The sequence below is a fragment of the Salvelinus namaycush genome, unplaced genomic scaffold (genome assembly GCF_016432855.1).
Source record: "Salvelinus namaycush isolate Seneca unplaced genomic scaffold, SaNama_1.0 Scaffold78, whole genome shotgun sequence".
Taxonomy (NCBI): Eukaryota; Metazoa; Chordata; class Actinopteri; order Salmoniformes; family Salmonidae; genus Salvelinus; species Salvelinus namaycush.
This window is the reverse complement of record NW_024061508.1, coordinates 156,310-177,786: the sequence shown is the minus strand read 5'-3', so window position 1 is coordinate 177,786 and position 21,477 is coordinate 156,310. Positions and strand designations below refer to the sequence as shown.

Here is a 21,477-nt window from a genome sequence, read left to right as displayed (position 1 = left end):
AATTCAAACGGTTTTAGAAACTAGAGAGTGTTTTCTATCCAATAGTAATAATAATATGCATATTGTACGAGCAAGAATTGAGTACGAGGCAGTTTAATTTGGGAACACATTTTTCCAAAGTCTAAATTGCACCCCCCATAGGCTCAAGAGGTTAATCACGGACAGGATGTGTTTTCAGCAGGAACTGAGATGGTTTAATCACGGACAGGATGTGTTTTCAGCAGGAACTGAGATGGTTTAATCACGGACAGGATGTGTTTTCAGCAGGAACTGAGATGGTTTAATCACGGACAGGATGTGTTTTCAGCAGGAACTGAGATGGTTTAATCACGGACAGGATGTGTTTTCAGCAGGAACTGAGATGGTTTAATCACGGACAGGATGTGTTTTCAGCAGGAACTGAGATGGTTTAATCACGGACAGGATGTGTTTTCAGAAGGAACTGAGATGGTTTAGTCACGGACAGGATGTGTCTCTGTAGGGCCGTGTTTGATTGACACTGGGGTGGCTTGGGCTACGCGTACATTTACTGATGAGTAAAGCTGATTGAGGCGTTTGTTTTCTAATGAAGTGGATTATAATGTGATGACTCTGTCGGGCTGGGTGATATAGCAAATAAATTCAAATTACTGTTTTTGCGTGATATTCCCACTACCTGTATCGCAGAATAAAACATTTTTTTATTTTTTTATTTAATGAGTGTTTATGTCCGCTTGTTCTCATGTCTTCTTGGTCTCGTTCGCTCCTTCTCTGCTGTGCACCTTCCCATTTACACCAGAGATCTGGATATAGTGACGAGATGCTCATGTCTCCGCCCTAACAATGTCCCAAAGGCGAAAAGGCAGGCGACAAGCTTAGGTCCAAAATAAGCGCATAGAAACGCATTGGGCTTATTTTTGGACAGATTTTGGCGAGTGAAACCTCTTGCTTCTCCTCTTCCTCTGTAGTTTACATACAGACACCAAGCCCCTGCTACCAAGCCCCTCCCCCTGTCACTCACAAAAACAAATTAACATTTCAAACCAATCCCCTGTTTGTCTCAACTCTTCAGATTGAGAGCAGAGCAGACACTACTACAACAGGAGTATCAATGAACATTGATTCTGGAAAAATAATGCCCAATTTGTCTCACGTGCATTACAGTATCACATATCGCCAGCAGCATTTGAGTCAAATAAAGACAGTTATACTAGCTGTTTAGTCTGTGTTTTATCAAAACAGTTATACAAGGAATTTTCAACTCGTTCTCATTCTGATAAATCAGGTAGGCCACTTGATTCCACCATCTGAACAAAGTGGACAGGCTAACATGCTGTTCAAACAGCTGGAGATGTACAGAATGGTGTGTTCATCACAATTTAAATGTTTTGCCTTGTTAGCTAGCAGATGGATCCAAGTTGGCTAAACTTAAAATATAAGTATTTAGCTGTCTACTTACGAGCACGTGGGCTTGTGCTTGACCAATTGTTTGAGACCTGTGTTAATGTTCTATAATGCCTGCTACATTATTAGTGAATGTGCAGTATGCATGGTTCTGCTTACATGTGTACATTTTTATAGACAGACCTGAAAGCCAGATCCGTGATTATTGCAACAACAACAAAAAGCAGTTAAAACTATTTAACCTAGATGTTATGAGCTTTGGTCCATTAACCGAAAGGTCACTGGTTCGAATCCCAGAGCCGACTAGGTAAAAAAAAATCTGTTGATATGCCCTTGAGCAAGGCACTTTACCCTAATTAGTCCTGTAGGTTGCTCTGAATAAGAACATCTACTAAAATACTAACATGTTAATGTCTTATGGTTGTGGAAGGCATATATTCAGCCAGGTATCATTTCACAATCCCTGAATTCATTAGATTATTGCTAACTGTTTTAAATGCTGTGTATTTGACCTTTAATTGTACAACAATTAACATTAAAAAAATGAGAACATTTAAAAAACGAGACATACAGCACCAGTCAAAAGTTTGGACACCTACTTATTCAAGGGTTTCTTTATTTTTTACTATTTTCTACATTGTAGAATAAGAGTGAATACATCAAAACTATGAAATAACACATATGGAATCATGTAGTAACCAAAAAAGTGTTAAACAAATAAAAATATATTTTAGATTCTTCAAAGTAGCCACCCTTTGCCTTGATGACAGCTTTGCACACTCTTGGCATGATCTCAAAACCCTTGAATGTGTTGGTGTGTCCAAACCTTTGACTGATACTGTGTACATATATATATATATATCTCATGAATCGCCCATAAGTTTGAGAAAATCAAGATGAGTTTTTGGCCTTATCGCCCAGCCCTATGATCCTGTGGTGTGGATGTATGAGTGAGCCTATGATCCTGTGGTGTGGATGTATGAGTGAGCCTATGATCCTATGCGTGTAATTCGGCTACAACATCTGGTCTGTGAATATTTCCATTTCGTGATGTGTGGTGGAGTTGTTGTAGTACAAGACTTGTTCCGTAACAAATCCAGTTTCTTCAGGAATCCTGCAAGCTGTCTTAACATAGTCAATGAAGAAGATGATATGTAATGATATGTAATGTGTTTGTCTTTCTCTCTAGGTACTGATATCTCGGTAGGAGAGGAGGTGGCCATCAAGCTAGAATGTGTGAAGACCAAACACCCGCAGCTCCACATCGAGAGCAAGATCTACAAGATGATGCAGGGAGGAGGTACGACACTACACCATCCATCTGTCCCACTGGCCTAGTGGTCATCCTACCAGCTCTCATCTAGATCACTGTAACTGGCCTAGTGGTCATCCTACCAGCTCTCATCTAGATCACTCCTGTAACTGGCCTAGTGGTCATCCTACCAGCTCTCATCTAGATCACTCCTGTAACTGGCCTAGTGGTCATCCTACCAGCTCTCATCTAGATCACTCCTGTAACTGGCCTAGTGGTCATCCTACCAGCTCTCATCTAGATCACTCCTGTAACTGGCCTAGTGGTCATCCTACCAGCTCTTATCTAGATCACTCCTGTAACTGGCCTAGTGGTCATCCTACCAGCTCTCATCTAGATCACTCCTGTAACTGGCCTAGTGGTCATCCTACCAGCTCTCATCTAGATCACGCCTGTAACTGGCCTAGTGGTCATCCTACCAGCTCTCATCTAGATCACTCCTGTAACTGGCCTAGTGGTCATCCTACCAGCTCTCATCTAGATCACTCCTGTAACTGGCCTAGTGGTCATCCTACCAGCTCTCATCTAGATCACTCCTGTAACTGGCCTAGTGGTCATCCTACCAGCTCTCATCTAGATCACGCCTGTAACTGGCCTAGTGGTCATCCTACCAGCTCTCATCTAGATCACTCCTGTAACTGGCCTAGTGGTCATCCTACCAGCTCTCATCTAGATCACTCCTGTAACTGGCCTAGTGGTCATCCTACCAGCTCTCATCTAGATCACTCCTGTAACTGGCCTAGTGGTCATCCTACCAGCTCTCATCTAGATCACGCCTGTAACTGGCCTAGTGGTCATCCTACCAGCTCTCATCTAGATCACTCCTGTAACTGGCCTAGTGGTCATCCTACCAGCTCTCATCTAGATCACTCCTGTAACTGGCCTAGTGGTCATCCTACCAGCTCTCATCTAGATCACTCCTGTAACTGGCCTAGTGGTCATCCTACCAGCTCTCATCTAGATCACTCCTGTAACTGGCCTAGTGGTCATCCTACCAGCTCTCATCTAGATCACTCCTGTAACTGGCCTAGTGGTCATCCTACCAGCTCTCATCTAGATCACTCCTGTAACTGGCCTAGTGGTCATCCTACCAGCTCTCATCTAGATCACTCCTGTAACTGGCCTAGTGGTCATCCTACCAGCTCTCATCTAGATCACTCCTGTAACTGGCCTAGTGGTCATCCTACCAGCTCTCATCTAGATCACTCCTGTAACTGGCCTAGTGGTCATCCTACCAGCTCTCATCTAGATCACTCCTGTAACTGGCCTAGTGGTCATCCTACCAGCTCTCATCTAGATCACTCCTGTAACTGGCCTAGTGGTCATCCTACCAGCTCTCATCTAGATCACTCCTGTAACTGGCCTAGTGGTCATCCTACCAGCTCTCATCTAGATCACTCCTGTAACTGGCCTAGTGGTCATCCTACCAGCTCTCATCTAGATCACTCCTGTAACTGGCCTAGTGGTCATCCTACCAGCTCTCATCTAGATCACTCCTGTAACTGGCCTAGTGGTCATCCTACCAGCTCTCATCTAGATCACTCCTGTAACTGGCCTAGTGGTCATCCTACCAGCTCTCATCTAGATCACTCCTGTAACTGGCCTAGTGGTCATCCTACCAGCTCTAACTCTGTAACTGGCCTAGTGGTCATCCTACCAGCTCTCATCTAGATCACTCCTGTAACTGGCCTAGTGGTCATCCTACCAGCTCTTATCTACTCAAAGTAGGTGGACACCCCTTCAAATGAGTGGATTTGGCTATTTCAGGCACACATGTTGACAGGTATAGAAAATCGAGCACACAATGGCCAGTACTGAACAGCTCAGTGACTTTCAATGTGGCACCGTCATACGATGCCACCTTTCCAACAAGTCAGTTTGTAAAATTTCTGCCCTGCTAGAGCTGCCCCAGTTAACTGTAAGTGCTATTATTGTGAAGTGGAAACGTCTAGGAGCAACAACGGCTCAGCTGCGAAGTGGTAGGCCACACAAGCTCACAGAACCGGACCGCGTAGCTCTTAAGATCCTGGTGTAGATGGAGAGTGTGGTGTAAATAGCTGAGGTGGAAAAGTCGATGGCTTGCTCCCATCAAACAGCCTGTAGTGGGCTATCAGAAAGACTTCAAAATAGAAAGGAAACCCTGTACTCACTGGAATTCTGTAGTAGTTTGATTGTATTGTTGACTTCTCACTGGAATACTGTTGTAGTTTGAATGTATTGTTGACCTCTTACTGGAATACTGAGTAATTAGCTGAGTAACAGGACAGAGCCAGGTTAGCCCTGGGGTTAACCCTGTCCTGAGGTTATTAGCGGAGTGACAGGACAGAGCCAGGTTAGCCTGGGGTTAACCCTGTCCTGAGGTTATTAGCTGAGTAACAGGACAGAGCCAGGTTAGCCCTGGGGTTAACCCTGTCCTGAGGTTATTAGCTGAGTAACAGGACAGAGCCAGGTTAGCCCTGGGGTTAACCCTGTCCTGAGGTTATTAGCGGAGTAACAGGACAGAGCCAGGTTAGCCTGGGGTTAACCCTGTCCTGAGGTTATTAGCTGAGTAACAGGACAGAGCCAGGTTAGCCTGGGGTTAACCCTGTCCTGAGGTTATTAGCTGAGTAACAGGACAGAGCCAGGTTAGCCCTGGGGTTAACCCTGTCCTGAGGTTATTAGCGGAGTAACAGGACAGAGCCAGGTTAGCCTGGGGTTAACCCTGTCCTGAGGTTATTAGCGGAGTAACAGGACAGAGCCAGGTTACCCTGGGGTTAACCATGTCTACATTTACATTCAGCCTCACCACTATGTCAGTCCGGATCCTCTGTGACCTTTACCCTGGCCGTTCGGTCAGTCTGGATCCTCTGTGACCTTTACCCTGGCCGTTCGGTCAGTCCGGATCCTCTGTGACCTTTACCCTGGCCGTTCGGTCAGTCCGGATCCTCTGTGACCTTTACCCTGGCCGTTCGGTCAGTCCGGATCCTCTGTGACCTTTACCCTGGCAAGTCAGTCCGGATCCTCTGTGACCTTTACCCTGGCAAGTCAGTCCGGATCCTCTGTGACCTTTACCCTGGCAAGTCAGTCCGGATCCTCTGTGACCTTTACCCTGGCAAGTCAGTCCGGATCCTCTGTGACCTTTACCCTGGCCGTTCGGTCAGTCCGGATCCTCTGTGACCTTTACCCTGGCCGTTCGGTCAGTCTGGATCCTCTGTGACCTTTAACCTGGCCGTTCGGTCAGTCTGGATCCTCTGTGCATGTGTGTCCGAGTCCCACTGACCAGTGTGTTGTTTAAAGGTGTGTTTCCCCCCTCCAGGGTGTGTGTTGTTTAAAGGTGTGTTTCCCCCTCTAGGGTGTGTGTTGTTTTAAAGGTGTGTTTCCCCCCTCCAGGGTGTGTGTTGTTTAAAGGTGTGTTTCCCCCTCCAGGGTGTGTGTTGTTTAAAGGTGTGTTTCCCCCTCCAGGGTGTGTGTTGTTTAAAGGTGTGTTTCCCCCTCCGGGGTGTGTGTTGTTTAAAGGTGTGTTTCCCCCATGCGGTGTGCGCCTACGTATGCAAGTGCAAGCTTTTGTGTGTGTAACAGCCTGCACTCCCAGTAACAGGCTTATCCCCGCCACAGCCCTCCAGCCCCTCTCCCCTGGAGTGTTGCCCCAGCAGGGTGCTCTGACATTGGGACAGGATGGAGAGAGAACCTGGGTTCCTGGAGCCCTGTGGGTCTCATTCGTTCATCCCCTATTTCCTTCTCTTTCACTGCTCCCCTCTCCTCCTCCAATCCCCTCACCTCTCGATCTCCATCATTGGTTCTATCCGTTCTTTGTCATCTCTCCTCTATCCTTTCTTTGTAATCTCTCCTCTATCCGTTCTCTGTCTTCTCTCCTCTATCCTCTCTCTTCTCTCCTCTATCCTCTCTCTTCTCTCCTCTATCCTCTCTCTTCTCTCCTCTATCCTCTCTCTGTCTTCTCTCCTCTATCCTCTCTCTGTCTTCTCTCCTCTATCCTCTCTCTGTCTTCTCTCCTCTATCCTCTCTCTGTCTTCTCTCCTCTATCCTCTCTCTGTCTTCTCTCCTCTATCCGTTCTCTGTCTTCTCTCCTCTATCCGTTCTCTGTCTTCTCTCCTCTATCCTCTCTCTGTCTTCTCTCCTCTATCCTCTCTCTGTCTTCTCTCCTCTATCCTCTCTCTGTCTTCTCTCCTCTATCCTCTCTCTGTCTTCTCTCCTCTATCCTCTCTCTGTCTTCTCTCCTCTATCCTCTCTCTGTCTTCTCTCCTCTATCCGTTCTCTGTCTTCTCTCCTCTATCCGTTCTCTGTCATCTCTCCTCTATCCGTTCTCTGTCTTCTCTCCTCTATCCGTTCTCTGTCTTCTCTCCTCTATCTGTTCTCTGTCTTCTCTCCTCTATCTGTTCTCTGTCTTCTCTCCTCTATCCGTTCTCTGTCTTCTCTCCTCTATCCGTTCTCTGTCTTCTCTCCTCTATCCGTTCTCTGTCTTCTCTCCTCTATCCGTTCTCTGTCTTCTCTCCTCTATCCGTTCTCTGTCTTCTCTCCTCTATCCGTTCTCTGTCTTCTCTCCTCTATCCGTTCTCTGTCTTCTCTCCTCTATCCGTTCTCTGTCTTCTCTCCTCTATCCGTTCTCTGTCTTCTCTCCTCTATCCGTTCTCTGTCTTCTCTCCTCTATCCGTTCTCTGTCTTCTCTCCTCTATCCGTTCTGTCTTCTCTCCTCTATCCGTTCTCTGTCTTCTCTCCTCTATCCTCTCTCTGTCTTCTCTCTTTTCTCATTTGCCGTTCTCTTTTTTTTTTTTTTTACCCCTTTCCTCTAGTTCCATCTCATCTCCCTCCTTTTATCTGCTCTCTCCCTCCCTCTCTCTCACTCTCTCCCTCTATCTCACTTTCCCTCACTCTCTCTCACTCTCCCTCCCTCTCTTTGGCCAGATGGTGTGTGTGCCTGGGGAGGAGAGGGTGGAATAGACGGAAGGGGAAGGAGGGAGGTGTGGGGGAGGGGCGGAGTCGCTCACTGCATTCCTCTTCTCTGGGGCACCATCCATCCTCCAGCTCATGAATATTCATACAGTGTGTGTGCATTGTAAAATGAGCCTCCGGTGTAGCAGCAAGAACAAAGCACAACCATGTTGTATTATATGATCAAAAAGAGATGACGCAATGCTGCACGACCATCATTATTATCCCCATAGTCCTCATTACCCTACTGACCACTGGGTCAATACACACCGTAGTCCTCATTACCCTACTGACCACTAGGTCAATACACACCATAGTCCTCATTACCCTACTGACCACTGGGTCAAAACACACCAGTCCTCATTACCCTACTGACCACTGGGTCAATACACACCATAGTCCTCATTACCCTACTGACCACTGGATCAATACACACCATAGTCCTCATTATCCTACTGACCACTGGGTCAATACACACCATAGTCCTCATTATCCTACTGACCACTGGGTCAAAACACACCATGTTACTCTATCAATATTGGATAATCAGTATGACATATATATTTATATTGCTCTACGGTAGGAAACAGACTGAAACAGGGAGGGACTACCTGAACGTGTCCAATAAGAAACACAACATTTGTTGTTGCAATATGTTTTGGTAGGTTTTACCCTAATGAATACATCCCAGGTCCTGGAACAGAACCAGATGGGAGAAAGCTATTTTAGACTCGAGTTCCATCCCATATGGCACCCTATTCCCTTTATAGTGCACTACTTTTGACCAGAGCTCTATGGCACCCTATTTCCCTTTATAGTGCACTACTTTTGACCAGAGCTCTATGGCACCCTATTCCCTTTATAGTGCACTACTTTTGACAAGGGCCCATAGTGATCTGTTCAAAATGAGTGCACTATATAGGGACTAGGGTGCCATATGGGACACAGACAGGCTATTTAGTGCTGAGTGACCCTACAGGTCCTTAGATGGACACTGTACATTCTGCTGCTTAATATATCCAGTAGTCTGGTCTATGTAGTCTGAGGTTGAGCTCCTTCTAAATATATGTTGCTGTATCAGTATGGGGGCTCCCGAGTGGCGCAGCGCTCTAAGGCACTGCATCTCAGTGCTAGAGGTGTCACTACAGACCCTGGTTCGATTCCGGGCTGTATCACAACCGGCCGTGATCTGGAGTCACACAGGGCGTCGCACAATTTGGCCCAGCGTCGTCCGGGCTAGGGGAGGGTTTGGCCGGGGTAGGCCGTCATTGTAAATAAGAATTTGTTCTTAACTGACTTGCCCAGTTAAATACATCTACAAATGGAATATTAAATCCCTTGGTGGTCCGCGGATCTCAAAATATTCATGTAAAAAATCCTGCTTATTTCTATGAACAGCAGATGAAACACATTTTGGCCAATGGATCTGGGAATACGTTTAGAGGGTGTAATACAATGTAATATTATTCATTTAAAATGTTCTGTTCTTAACCCTCAGCTACATGGGCCTGGGAGGCTCACAGGGATATTAGTATCCACAGTATTCTGTTCTTAACCCTCAGCTACATGGGCCTGGGAGGCTCACAGGGATATTAGTATCCACAGTATTCTGTTCTTAACCCTCAGCTACATGGGCCTGGGAGGCTCACAGGGATATTGGTATCCACAGTATTCTGTTCTTAACCCTCAGCTACATGGGCCTGGGAGGCTCACAGAGATATTAGTATCCACAGTATTCTGTTCTTAACCCTCAGCTACATGGGCCTGGGAGGCTCACAGGGATATTAGTATCCACAGTATTCTGTTCTTAACCCTCAGCTACATGGGCCTGGGAGGCTCACAGAGATATTAGTATTCACAGTATTCTGTTCTTAACCCTCAGCAACATGGGCCTGGGAGGCTCACAGGGATATTAGTATCCACAGTATTCTGTTCTTAACCCTCAGCAACATGGGCCTGGGAGGCTCACAGGGATATTAGTATCCACAGTATTCTGTTCTTAACCCTCAGCAACATGGGCCTGGGAGGCTCACAGGGATATTAGTATCCACAGTATTCTGTTCTTAACCCTCAGCAACATGGTCCTGGGAGGCTCACAGAGATATTAGTATTCACAGTATTCTGTTCTTAACCCTCAGCAACATGGGCCTGGGAGGCTCACAGAGATATTAGTATCCACAGTATTCTGTTCTTAACCCTCAGCAACATGGGCCTGGGAGGCTCACAGAGATATTAGTATCCACAGTATTCTGTTCTTAACCCTCAGCTACATGGGCCTGGGAGGCTCACAGAGATATTAGTATCCACAGTATTCTGTTCTTAACCCTCAGCAACATGGGCCTGGGAGGCTCACAGAGATATTAGTATCCACTGTATTCTGTTCTTAACCCTCAGCTACATGGGCCTGGGAGGCTCACAGAGATATTAGTATCCACAGTATTCTGTTCTTAACCCTCAGCTACATGGGCCTGGGAGGCTCACAGGGATATTGGTATCCACAGTACTCCACCAATTATACATTTTTCCAACTCAATACTTATTTTATTGCACTATTGTTAATATATATATATATTTTACGTAAAAGCACTGTAATTTAAAGCTAGAATCCTTAGTTGCTACGTCCATTTTTGGTATGGCAAACCCTGATGTACCCATTGATTCTTGAAGAATATAACTTATAAATGCTTCATGAGCTTAGTTCAACTGTGGTACCCCATCAGAACCCCAAATATAACCTGGTTTTACTCCAATGTTTGTAGACAAAGTAAATGTAAACAAACACTGTGTAGCCTCAAAACACGGTTAAAACTATAGTGTTGATATCATGGATGGTCAGTCCATGCATCCATAGCTCTGTCTAATTTGAGTGGTTATATTTCTCCAGGCCCGTCCCTCAGCTTTTTACCAAAAACCGAGACTTAGAATTGCAGGAAATTAGCTTGAAAACGGCCAAATTTTCTCTCCGATGCAAAGAGGTGGGTCTTTTTAAAATGTTCCTTCTCAGGGCCCGACGCTTGGTTCGTCCGGCCCTGCCGAAGTCATAAACTCCCCTGTATGCTATTTCTGTCTCACTGGAGTTATGAGGGGGTCCCTGGCCCCAACAAGTTGGAGAACCCCTTATCTAGTGTTTTCAACTGTAGCCTATATACAGGCTGCTGCTAAAAACAGCTTCCTGGTGTGGTGTACTGCTGATTGGAGATGGTCTATGTGCTGATGTTAGCAAAACAGCTTCCTGGTGTGGTGTACCGCTCATTGGAGATGGTCTATGTGCTGATGTTAGCCTGGCTAACACACACACACTCCGCCTGGCTAGCCCATATATGTCTCCTCCAGCTTCCTGGTGTGGTGTACCGCTCATTGGAGATGGTCTATGTGCTGATGTTAGCCTGGCTAACACACACACACTCCGCCTGGCTAGCCCATATATGTCTCCTCCAGCTTCCTGGTGTGGTGTACCGCTCATTGGAGATGGTCTATGTGCTGATGTTAGCAAAACAGCTTCCTGGTGTGGTGTACCGCTCATTGGAGATGGTCTATGTGCTGATGTTAGCCTGGCTAACACACACACACTCCGCCTGGCTAGCCCATATATGTCTCCTCCAGCTTCCTGGTGTGGTGTACTGCTCATTGGAGATGGTCTATGTGCTGATGTTAGCCTGGCTAACACACACACACTCCGCCTGGCTAGCCCATATATGTCTCCTCCAGCTTTCAGAACACACTCTGGAAGACATGTACTCACTATGACAGATGCTAAAAGCACGTCTCGCTACACTTTGGCTTTAAGACTAAGAGACAAACACACCAGACTCTGTCTGTGTGTGCGCCTGCCTATGTCTGTCTCTGTGAACTAGTGTCTGTCTGTAGCTGAGCTGGGTAAAGTGTAAAATGCTGATCACCAGTCTACTACTCTATTCTCCCTCCTGTATTAGGGCAGGCAGGCCAATCTAAAGGCAGGCAGGCAGGCCAATCTAAAGGCAGGCAGGCAGGCCAATCTAAAGGCAGGCAGGCAGGCCAATCTAAAGGCAGGCAGGCAGGCAGGCAGGCCAATCTAAAGGCAGGCAGGCAGGCAGGCCAATCTAAAGGCAGGCAGGCAGGCAGGCCAATCTAAAGGCAGGCAGGCAGGCAGGCCAATCTAAAGGCAGGCAGGCAGGCAGGCCAATCTAAAGGCAGGCAGGCAGGCCAATCTAAAGGCAGGCAGGCAGGCAGGCCAATCTAAAGGCAGGCAGGCAGGCAGGCCAATCTAAAGGCAGGCAGGCAGGCAGGCAGGCCAATCTAAAGGCAGGCAGGCCAATCTAAAGGCAGGCAGGCAGGCCTTTAGATTGGCCTGCCTGCCTTTAGATTGGCCTGCCTGCCTTTAGATTGGCCTGCCTGCCTGCCTTTAGATTGGCCTGCCTGCCTTTAGATCTAAAGGCAGGCAGGCAGGCAGGCCAATCTAAAGGCAGGCAGGCAGGCAGGCCAATCTAAAGGCAGGCAGGCCAATCTAAAGGCAGGCAGGCCAATCTAAAGGCAGGCAGGCCAATCTAAAGGCAGGCAGGCCAATCTAAAGGCAGGCAGGCCAATCTAAAGGCAGGCAGGCCAATCTAAAGGCAGGCAGGCCAATCTAAAGGCAGGCAGGCCAGTCTAAAGGCAGGCAGGCAGGCAGGCCAGTCTAAAGGCAGGCAGGCAGGCAGGCAGGCCAGTCTAAAGGCAGGCAGGCAGGCAGGCAGGCCAATCAAAAGGCAGGCAGGCCAATCAAAAGGCAGGCAGGCCAATCAAAAGGCAGGCAGGCCAATCAAAAGGCAGGCAGGCCAATCAAAAGGCAGGCAGGCCAATCAAAAGGCAGGCAGGCCAATCAAAAGGCAGGCAGGCCAATCAAAAGGCAGGCAGGCAGGCAGGCCAGTCTAAAGGCAGGCAGGCAGGCAGGCCAGTCTAAAGGCAGGCAGGCAGGCAGGCCAGTCTAAAGGCAGGCAGGCAGGCCAATCTAAAGGCAGGCAGGCAGGCCAATCTAAAGGCAGGCAGGCAGGCCAATCTAAAGGCAGGCAGGCAGGCCAATCTAAAGGCAGGCAGGCAGGCCAATCTAAAGGCAGGCAGGCAGGCAGGCAGGCAGGCTAATGTTCAGGAACTGTCGACAGCTACCACTACTACTATACCAGCTGTCTGGACTGAGGGGCTGACTGTGACCCAAAACTCACCCTAACTAACGTGTGTGTGTGTGTGTGTGTGTGTGTGTTACAAAGAGAGAATGTTCTGAGTTTTACATATAAAGTATACACATTATAGCAGCTCCTGCTGTAGAGCAGGGAATTGCCAGGGACTTCACGATACGATATTGTCATGACATTTTCCATATGCACAAAAATATTATTTCTCTCAAATGTTGTGCACAAATGTGTTTACATCCTTGTTAGTGAGCATTTCTCCTTTACCAAGATAATCCATCCACCTGACAGGTGTGGCATATCAAGAAGCTGATTAAACAGCATGATCATTACACAGGTGCACCTTGTGCTGGGGGACAATAAAAGGCCACTCTATAATGTGCAGTTTTGTCACAACACAATGCCACAAACTGGTGGACATTCCTGCACGCTGACTGCTCTGATGACAGTCAGGTAGATAGACACTAGGTTAATATGAACTGTCCTCCCTCTCTGATGACAGTCAGGTAGATAGACACTAGGTTAATATGAACTGTCCTCCCTCTCTGATGACAGTCAGGTAGATAGACGCTAGGTTAATATGACCTGTCCTCCCTCTCTGATGACAGTCAGGTAGATAGACGCTAGGTTAATATGAACTGTCCTCCCTCTCTGATGACAGTCAGGTAGATAGACGCTAGGTTAATATGAACTGTCCTCCCTCTCTGATGACAGTCAGGTAGATAGACACTAGGTTAATATGAACTGTCCTCCCTCTCTGATGACAGTCAGGTAGGTAGACACTAGGTTAATATGAACTGTCCTCCCTCTCTGATGACAGTCAGGTAGATAGACACTAGGTTAATATGAACTGTCCTCCCTCTCTGATGACAGTCAGGTAGATAGACACTAGGTTAATATGAACTGTCCTCCCTCTCTGATGACAGTCAGGTAGGTAGACACTAGGTTAATATGAACTGTCCTCCCTCTCTGATGACAGTCAGGTAGATAGACACTAGGTTAATATGAACTGTCCTCCCTCTCTGATGACAGTCAGGTAGATAGACACTAGGTTAATATGAACTGTCCTCCCTCTCTGATGACAGTCAGGTAGATAGACACTAGGTTAATATGAACTGTCCTCCCTCTCTGATGACAGTCAGGTAGATAGACACTAGGTTAATATGAACTGTCCTCCCTCTCTGATGACAGTCAGGTAGATAGACACTAGGTTAATATGACCTGTCCTCTTGTGATTTATTATTTTGTTGCATCTAATCTCAGCCTGAACTGAATCAAAAGTACTCCCCTCCGCCTCCTCCCTCTGTCGTCCTCCTCCCCTCCGCCTTCTCCCTCTGTCGTCCTCCTCCCCTCCGCCTCCTCCCTCTGTCGTCCTCCTCCCCTCCGCCTCCTCCCTCTGTCGTCCTCCTCCCTCTGTCGTCCTCCTCCCCTCCGCCTCCTCCCTCTGTCGTCCTCCTCCCCTCCGCCTCCTCCCCCTGTCGTCCTCCTCCCCTCCGCCTCCTCCCTCTGTCGTCCTCCTCCCCTCCGCCTCCTCCCCCTGACGTCCTCCTCCCCTCCGCCTCCTCCCTGTCGTCCTCCTCCCCTCCGCCTCCTCCCTCTGTCGTCCTCCTCCCCTCCGCCTCCTCCCTCTGTCGTCCTCCTCCCCTCCGCCTCCTCCCTCTGTCGTCCTCCGCCTCCTCCCTCTGTCGTCCTCCGCCTCCTCCCTCTGTCGTCCTCCGCCTCCTCCCTCTGTCGTCCTCCGCCTCCTCCCTCTGTCGTCCTCCGCCTCCTCCCTCTGTCGTCCTCCGCCTCCTCCCTCTGTCGTCCTCCGCCTCCTCCCCCTGTCGTCCTCCTCCCCTCCGCCTCCTCCCCCTGTCGTCCTCCTCCCCTCCGCCTCCTCCCCCTGTCGTCCTCCTCCCCTCCGCCTCCTCCCCCTGTCGTCCTCCTCCCCTCCGCCTCCTCCCCCTGTCGTCCTCCTCCCCTCCGCCTCCTCCCCCTGTCGTCCTCCTCCCCTCCGCCTCCTCCCCCTGTCGTCCTCCTCCCCTCCGCCTCCTCCCTCTGTCGTCCTCCTCCCCTCCGCCTCCTCCCTCTGTCGTCCTCCTCCCCTCCGCCTCCTCCCTCTGTCGTCCTCCTCCCCTCCGCCTCCTCCCTCTGACGTCCTCCTCCCCTCCGCCTCCTCCCTCTGACGTCCTCCTCCCCTCCGCCTCCTCGCTCTGTCGTCCTCCTCCCCTCCGCCTCCTCCCTCTGTCGTCCTCCTCCCCTCCGCCTCCTCCCTCTGTCGTCCTCCTCCCCTCCGCCTCCTCCCTCTGTCGTCCTCCTCCCCTCCGCCTCCTCCCTCTGTCGTCCTCCTCTCCTCAGATCTGTGTAGAGGTCACCTTGAGCTTTTGTATGTGTGTTACATTCTTCACCAGCTATAGTATGTTGTCAACCATCTCCACGCTGCGATAGGATGTAGCTATGTTCTACTGCCATAGTGGTATCATCCTGGCCCCAATACCAGTGCTGTGATAGGATGTAGCTATGTTCTACTGCCATAGTGGTATCATCCTGGCCCCAATACCAGTGCTGTGATAGGATGTAGCTATGTTCTACTGCCATAGTGGTATCATCCTGGCCCCAATACCAGTGCTGTGATAGGATGTAGCTATGTTCTACTGCCATAGTGGTATCATCCTGGCCCCAATACCAGTGCTGTGATAGGATGTAGCTATGTTCTACTGCCATAGTGGTATCATCCTGGCCCCAATACCAGTGCTGTGATAGGATGTAGCTATGTTCTACTGCCATAGTGGTATCATCCTGGCCCCAATACCAGTGCTGTGATAGGATGTAGCTATGTTCTACTGCCATAGTGGTATCATCCTGGCCCCAATACCAGTGCTGCGATAGGATGTAGCTATGTTCTACTGCCATAGTGGTATCATCCTGGCCCCAATACCAGTGCTGTGATAGGATGTAGCTATGTTCTACTGCCATAGTGGTATCATCCTGGCCCCAATACCAGTGCTGTGATGGGATGTATTTTGGGGCTAGTTCCTGGTTTCAGCTCCTAACTCCTCCCTCTTGGTGCTAAATGCTACTCAATATGTTACAAGTCATTTGCTGTAATGTCAAACTTTCTAGAGACATTATAATACATGAAGAATAATATTTTTTTCTCCCCTAAATGTTAATTTAACTCTTTCCACCTACAGTGGGTATCAATGGGTATATGATTAAACACATGGTTACTTTACATGACTAACATCTCTCTCTGTTTCTCTCTGTCTCTCTCCTGTCTCTCTCCTGTCTGTCTCCCCCACAGTGGGTATCCCAACGATAAAGTGGTGTGGGGCGGAGGGCGACTACAACGTGATGGTGATGGAGCTGTTAGGACCTAGTCTGGAAGACCTGTTCAACTTCTGCTCCCGCAAGTTCTCCCTGAAGACTGTCCTGCTGCTGGCTGACCAGATGGTAAGAGACTGTCCTGCTGCTGGCTGACCAGATGGTGAGAGACTGGTGTGTGTGTGTGCACCAAGGCAGGGTGCGTGCCAACCTGGGGGTACGGGACCACCTTCAGGGGGGCACTATAACGGGGGCTACCCCCATCCTGAATGACACTGGCCACCACCCCCATCCTGAATGACACTGGCCGCCACCCCCGTCCTGAATGACACTGGCCACCACCCCCGTCCTGAATGACACTGGCCACCACCCCCGTCCTGAATGACACTGGCCGCCACCCCCATCCTGAATGACACTGGCCACCACCCCCGTCCTGAATGACACTGGCCACCACCCCCGTCCTGAATGACACTGGCCACCACCCCCGTCCTGAATGACACTGGCCACCACCCCCGTCCTGAATGACACTGGCCACCACCCCCGTCCTGAATGACACTGGCCACCACCCCCGTCCTGAATGACACTGGCCACCACCCCCGTCCTGAATGACACTGGCCACCACCCCCCTCCTGAATGACACTGGCCACCACCCCCCCCCTCCTGAATGACACTGGCCACCACCCCCCCCGTCCTGAATGACACTGGCCACCACCCCCCCCCGTCCTGAATGACACTGGCCACCACCCCCCCCCCGTCCTGAATGACACTGGCCACCACCCCCCCCCCGTCCTGAATGACACTGGCCACCACCCCCCCCCGTCCTGAATGACACTGGCCACCACCCCCCCCCGTCCTGAATGACACTGGCCACCACCCCCCCCGTCCTGAATGACACTGGCCACCACCCCCCCCGTCCTGAATGACACTGGCCACCACCCCCCCCGTCCTGAATGACACTGGCCACCACCCCCCCCCGTCCTGAATGACACTGGCCACCACCCCCCCCCGTCCTGAATGACACTGGCCACCACCCCCCCCCGTCCTGAATGACACTGGCCACCACCCCCCCCCCCCGTCCTGAATGACACTGGCCACCACCCCCCCCCCCGTCCTGAATGACACTGGCCACCACCCCCCCCCCGTCCTGAATGACACTGGCCACCACCCCCCCCCCGTCCTGAATGACACTGGCCACCACACCCGTCCTGAATGACACTGGCCACCACCCCCGTCCTGAATGACACTGGCCACCACCCCCCCCCGTCCTGAATGACACTGGCCACCACCCCCCCCCCGTCCTGAATGACACTGGCCACCACCCCCCCCCCGTCCTGAATGACACTGGCCACCACACCCGTCCTGAATGACACTGGCCACCACCCCCGTCCTGAATGACACTGGCCACCACCCCCGTCCTGAATGACACTGGCCACCACCCCCGTCCTGAATGACACTGGCCACCATCCCCGTCCTGAATGACACTGGCCACCACCCCCGTCCTGACCGTCTCTTAACTCTGCCTCCATTGTGAATGTTAGGAAGCCTTGTCCCACTGTGACCATGCAGCCCCTTGTCCCACTGTGACCATGCAGCCCCTTGTCCCACTGTGACCATGCAGCCCCTTGTCCCACTGTGACCATGCAGCCCCTTGTCCCACTGTGACCATGCAGCCCCTTGTCCCACTGTGACCATGCAGCCCCTTGTCCCACTGTGACCATGCAGCCCCTCAGGCTGATGTAGAAACACCTCCTTGTTGGCTTCACGATTCTATTTGCAGTGTGTGTCAGGTGTGTGTCAGGTTTGCATTGCCGAATGAGGGTCTTCCTCCTTGTTAGTTTTTCCCCCATCTTGTTTTTGATTTATTAGGGTCTCGTTAGCCGACGCCAATGGAGACAGCTGGTCTTTACTGGAGTCAGACACATAACCAAAAAGACATTACAGACAAATGACTTTACAATTTACATCCATTTAAAACATGTAGTGTGTGTGTGTTTTAGTTCCACGTGTCAGTACATACACACAACACATATATCCCACTGTTGAACCAGTCAGACGGGTCTAGTCTGGATCATAAAGCTATTTATTCTGTTGACTGTCCATGGCCAATCTACATTGATAGTACAGTGGTGTCACAGTTAGCCAGCTAACATTGTTGACAGTTAGTTAGCAATTAGGGATGTAACGATTCACCGATACCCATCGATTCAAATGTTTAAGCATGCATCGATCAGGGAAGCGATTCAGAACGTTCCGGATTGATGTTTCAGTCACATTTATGGCTCATATTATTACGTTCTTTCTACCTCCTGAAAAATACCTCTCATCTTTTGTGACAACTGACGCGTCCTGTTGTTCAGTGTGTAACTGCGTGGAACCGTGTTGACAGTCACTGATCTACAGGTCATTTAGCCTGCTGAACAACCCCAGGTAATATCTGTAGCTTAGTCAAACTACACGCGTGTATGTCTTATGGTGTATGTAGGATGCTTCCAATAAGGGAGACTGGGCATCTACCACCACACTATCAATTAGAGGGGGAGATCTATATCGCACAACTTTGAATTTCACCCCCGTCTCATAATGGAATGGTTTAGACCGTTTGGAAGTTTTGACTCAGAGCTTCTCTTCTCCTTGTTCAACCATGCAGTGAGGTAGCAAAAGATATGTCATAGGACAGCAATATCCCGTTGTCTGAAGCAAAACTACCACAACTATTGCCGATGGTGAACCTGAACAATCTACATACAAATGTCATGTAAATATATAGGTCCGTTGTCATTTCTACCCGCCCAGGGGTTTCTAATGCTGAGAAACCCCTGCCCTGGATCTAGATGTGTATAGAGAAACCCCTGCCCTGGATCTAGATGCGTATAGAGAAACCCCTGCCCTGGATCTAGATGTGTATAGAGAAACCCCTGCCCTGGATCTAGATGTGTATAGAGAAACCCCTGCCCTGGGTCTAGATGCGTATAGAGAAACCCCTGCCCTGGGTCTAGATGCGTATAGAGAAACCCCTGCCCTGGGTCTAGATGCGTATAGAGAAACCCCTGCCCTGGATCTAGATGCGTATAGAGGAACCCCTGCCCTGGATCTAGATGCGTATAGAGGAACCCCTGCCCTGGATCTAGATGCGTATAGAGAAACCCCTGCCCTGGATCTAGATGCGTATAGAGAAACCCCTGCCCTGGATCTAGATGCGTATAGAGAAACCCCTGCCCTGGATCTAGATGCGTATAGAGAAACCCCTGCCCTGGATCTAGATGCGTATAGAGAAACCCCTGCCCTGGATCTAGATGCGTATAGAGAAACCCCTGCCCTGGATCTAGATGCGTATAGAGAATCCCCTGCCCTGGATCTAGATGCGTATAGAGGAACCCCTGCCCTGGATCTAGATGCGTATAGAGGAACCCCTGCCCTGGATCTAGATGCGTATAGAGGAACCCCTGCCCTGGATCTAGATGCGTATAGAGGAACCCCTGCCCTGGATCTAGATGCGTATAGAGGAACCCCTGCCCTGGATCTAGATGCGTATAGAGGAACCCCTGCCCTGGATCTAGATGCGTATAGAGGAACCCCTGCCCTGGATCTAGATGCGTATAGAGAAACCCCTGCCCTGGATCTAGATGCGTATAGAGAAACCCCTGCCCTGGATCTAGATGCGTATAGAGAAACCCCTGCCCTGGATCTAGATGCGTATAGAGGAACCCCTGCCCTGGATCTAGATGCGTATAGAGGAACCCCTGCCCTGGATCTAGATGCGTATAGAGGAACCCCTGCCCTGGATCTAGATGCGTATAGAGGAACCCCTGCCCTGGATCTAGATGCGTATAGAGGAACCCCTGCCCTGGATCTAGATGCGTATAGAGGAACCCCTGCCCTGGATCTAGATGCGTATAGAGGAACCCCTGCCCTGGATCTAGATGCGTATAGAGGAACCCCTGCCCTGGATCTAGATGCGTATAGAGGAACCCCTGCCCTGGATCTAGATGCGTATAGAGGAACCCCTGCCCTGGATCTAGATGCGTATAGAGGAACCCCTGCCCTGGATCTAGATGCGTATAGAGGAACCCCTGCCCTGGATCTAGATGCGTATAGAGGAACCCCTGCCCTGGATCTAGATGCGTATAGAGGAACCCCTGCCCTGGATCTAGATGCGTATAGAGGAACCCCTGCCCTGGATCTAGATGCGTATAGAGGAACCCCTGCCCTGGATCTAGATGCGTATAGAGGATCCCCTGCCCTGGATCTAGATGCGTATAGAGGAACCCCTGCCCTGGATCTAGATGCGTATAGAGGAACCCCTGCCCTGGATCTAGATGCGTATAGAGGAACCCCTGCCCTGGATCTAGATGCGTATAGAGGAACCCCTGCCCTGGATCTAGATGCGTATAGAGGAACCCCTGCCCCGGATCCAGATGCGTATAGAGGAACCCCTGCCCCGGATCCAGATGCGTATAGAGGAACCCCTGCCCCGGATCTAGATGCGTATAGAGAATCCCCTGCCCCGGATCTAGATGCGTATAGAGAATCCCCTGCCCCGGATCTAGATGCGTATAGAGGAACCCCTGCCCCGGATCTAGATGCGTATAGAGGAACCCCTGCCCCGGATCTAGATGCGTATAGAGAAACCCCTGCCCCGGATCTAGATGCGTATAGAGAATCCCCTGCCCCGGATCTAGATGCGTATAGAGAAACCCCTGCCCCGGATCTAGATGCGTATAGAGGAACCCCTGCCCTGGATCTAGATGCACATCCCTATTAGCAATTGCTTCTACTTCATTTTTTGTTACGGTAGTGCTGCAGTGTTTTATAATATCAGGTGTTTTCCAGTTTATACTACCAGGTGTCCTCCAGTTGTTTTCATTTTAACATTGTGACACCCATCCATGTATATCCACTTTCTATGCGCATTATTGCTTATGCTAATGCCAGCTCTCCTGTCCAGATCAGCCTAGCTATTGAGCAAGCTCCTCTCCAGATCAGCCTAGCTATTGATCAAGCTGTCCAGATCAGCCTAGCTATTGATCAAGCTGTCCAGATCAGCCTAGCTATTGAGCAAGCTCTCTCCTCTCCAGATCAGCCTAGCTATTGATCAAGCTGTCCAGATCAGCCTAGCTATTGAGCAAGCTCTCTCCTCTCCAGATCAGCCTAGCTATTGATCAAGCTGTCCAGATCAGCCTAGCTATTGAGCAAGCTCTCTCCTCTCCAGATCAGCCTAGCTATTGAGCAAGCTCTCTCCTCTCCATATCTGCCTAGCTATTGATCAACCTGGCCAGATCAGCCTAGCTGTTATTGATCGAACTCTCTCCTCTCCAGAGCAGACTAGCTGTTATTGATCAAGCTCTCTCCTCTCCAGATCAGCCTAGTTGTTATTGATCAAGCTCTCCTGTCCTCTCCAGATCAGCCTAGCTG

General features: G+C 49.8%; 1 protein-coding gene across 3 annotated transcripts in view; it reads left to right on the top strand.

Moving 5' to 3' along the window:
- LOC120042781 (casein kinase I) overlaps nucleotides 1-21,477 on the top strand; it is an 82,115-nt gene that overhangs the window by 27,191 nt on the left and 33,447 nt on the right. For all 3 annotated transcript variants that reach the window (XM_038987586.1, XM_038987588.1, XM_038987587.1), the window contains exons 2-3: nucleotides 2,573-2,683; nucleotides 16,046-16,194. In XM_038987586.1, coding sequence (XP_038843514.1) covers nucleotides 2,573-2,683; nucleotides 16,046-16,194 — 260 coding nt within the window. The remainder of the gene's footprint in view (nucleotides 1-2,572; nucleotides 2,684-16,045; nucleotides 16,195-21,477) is intronic.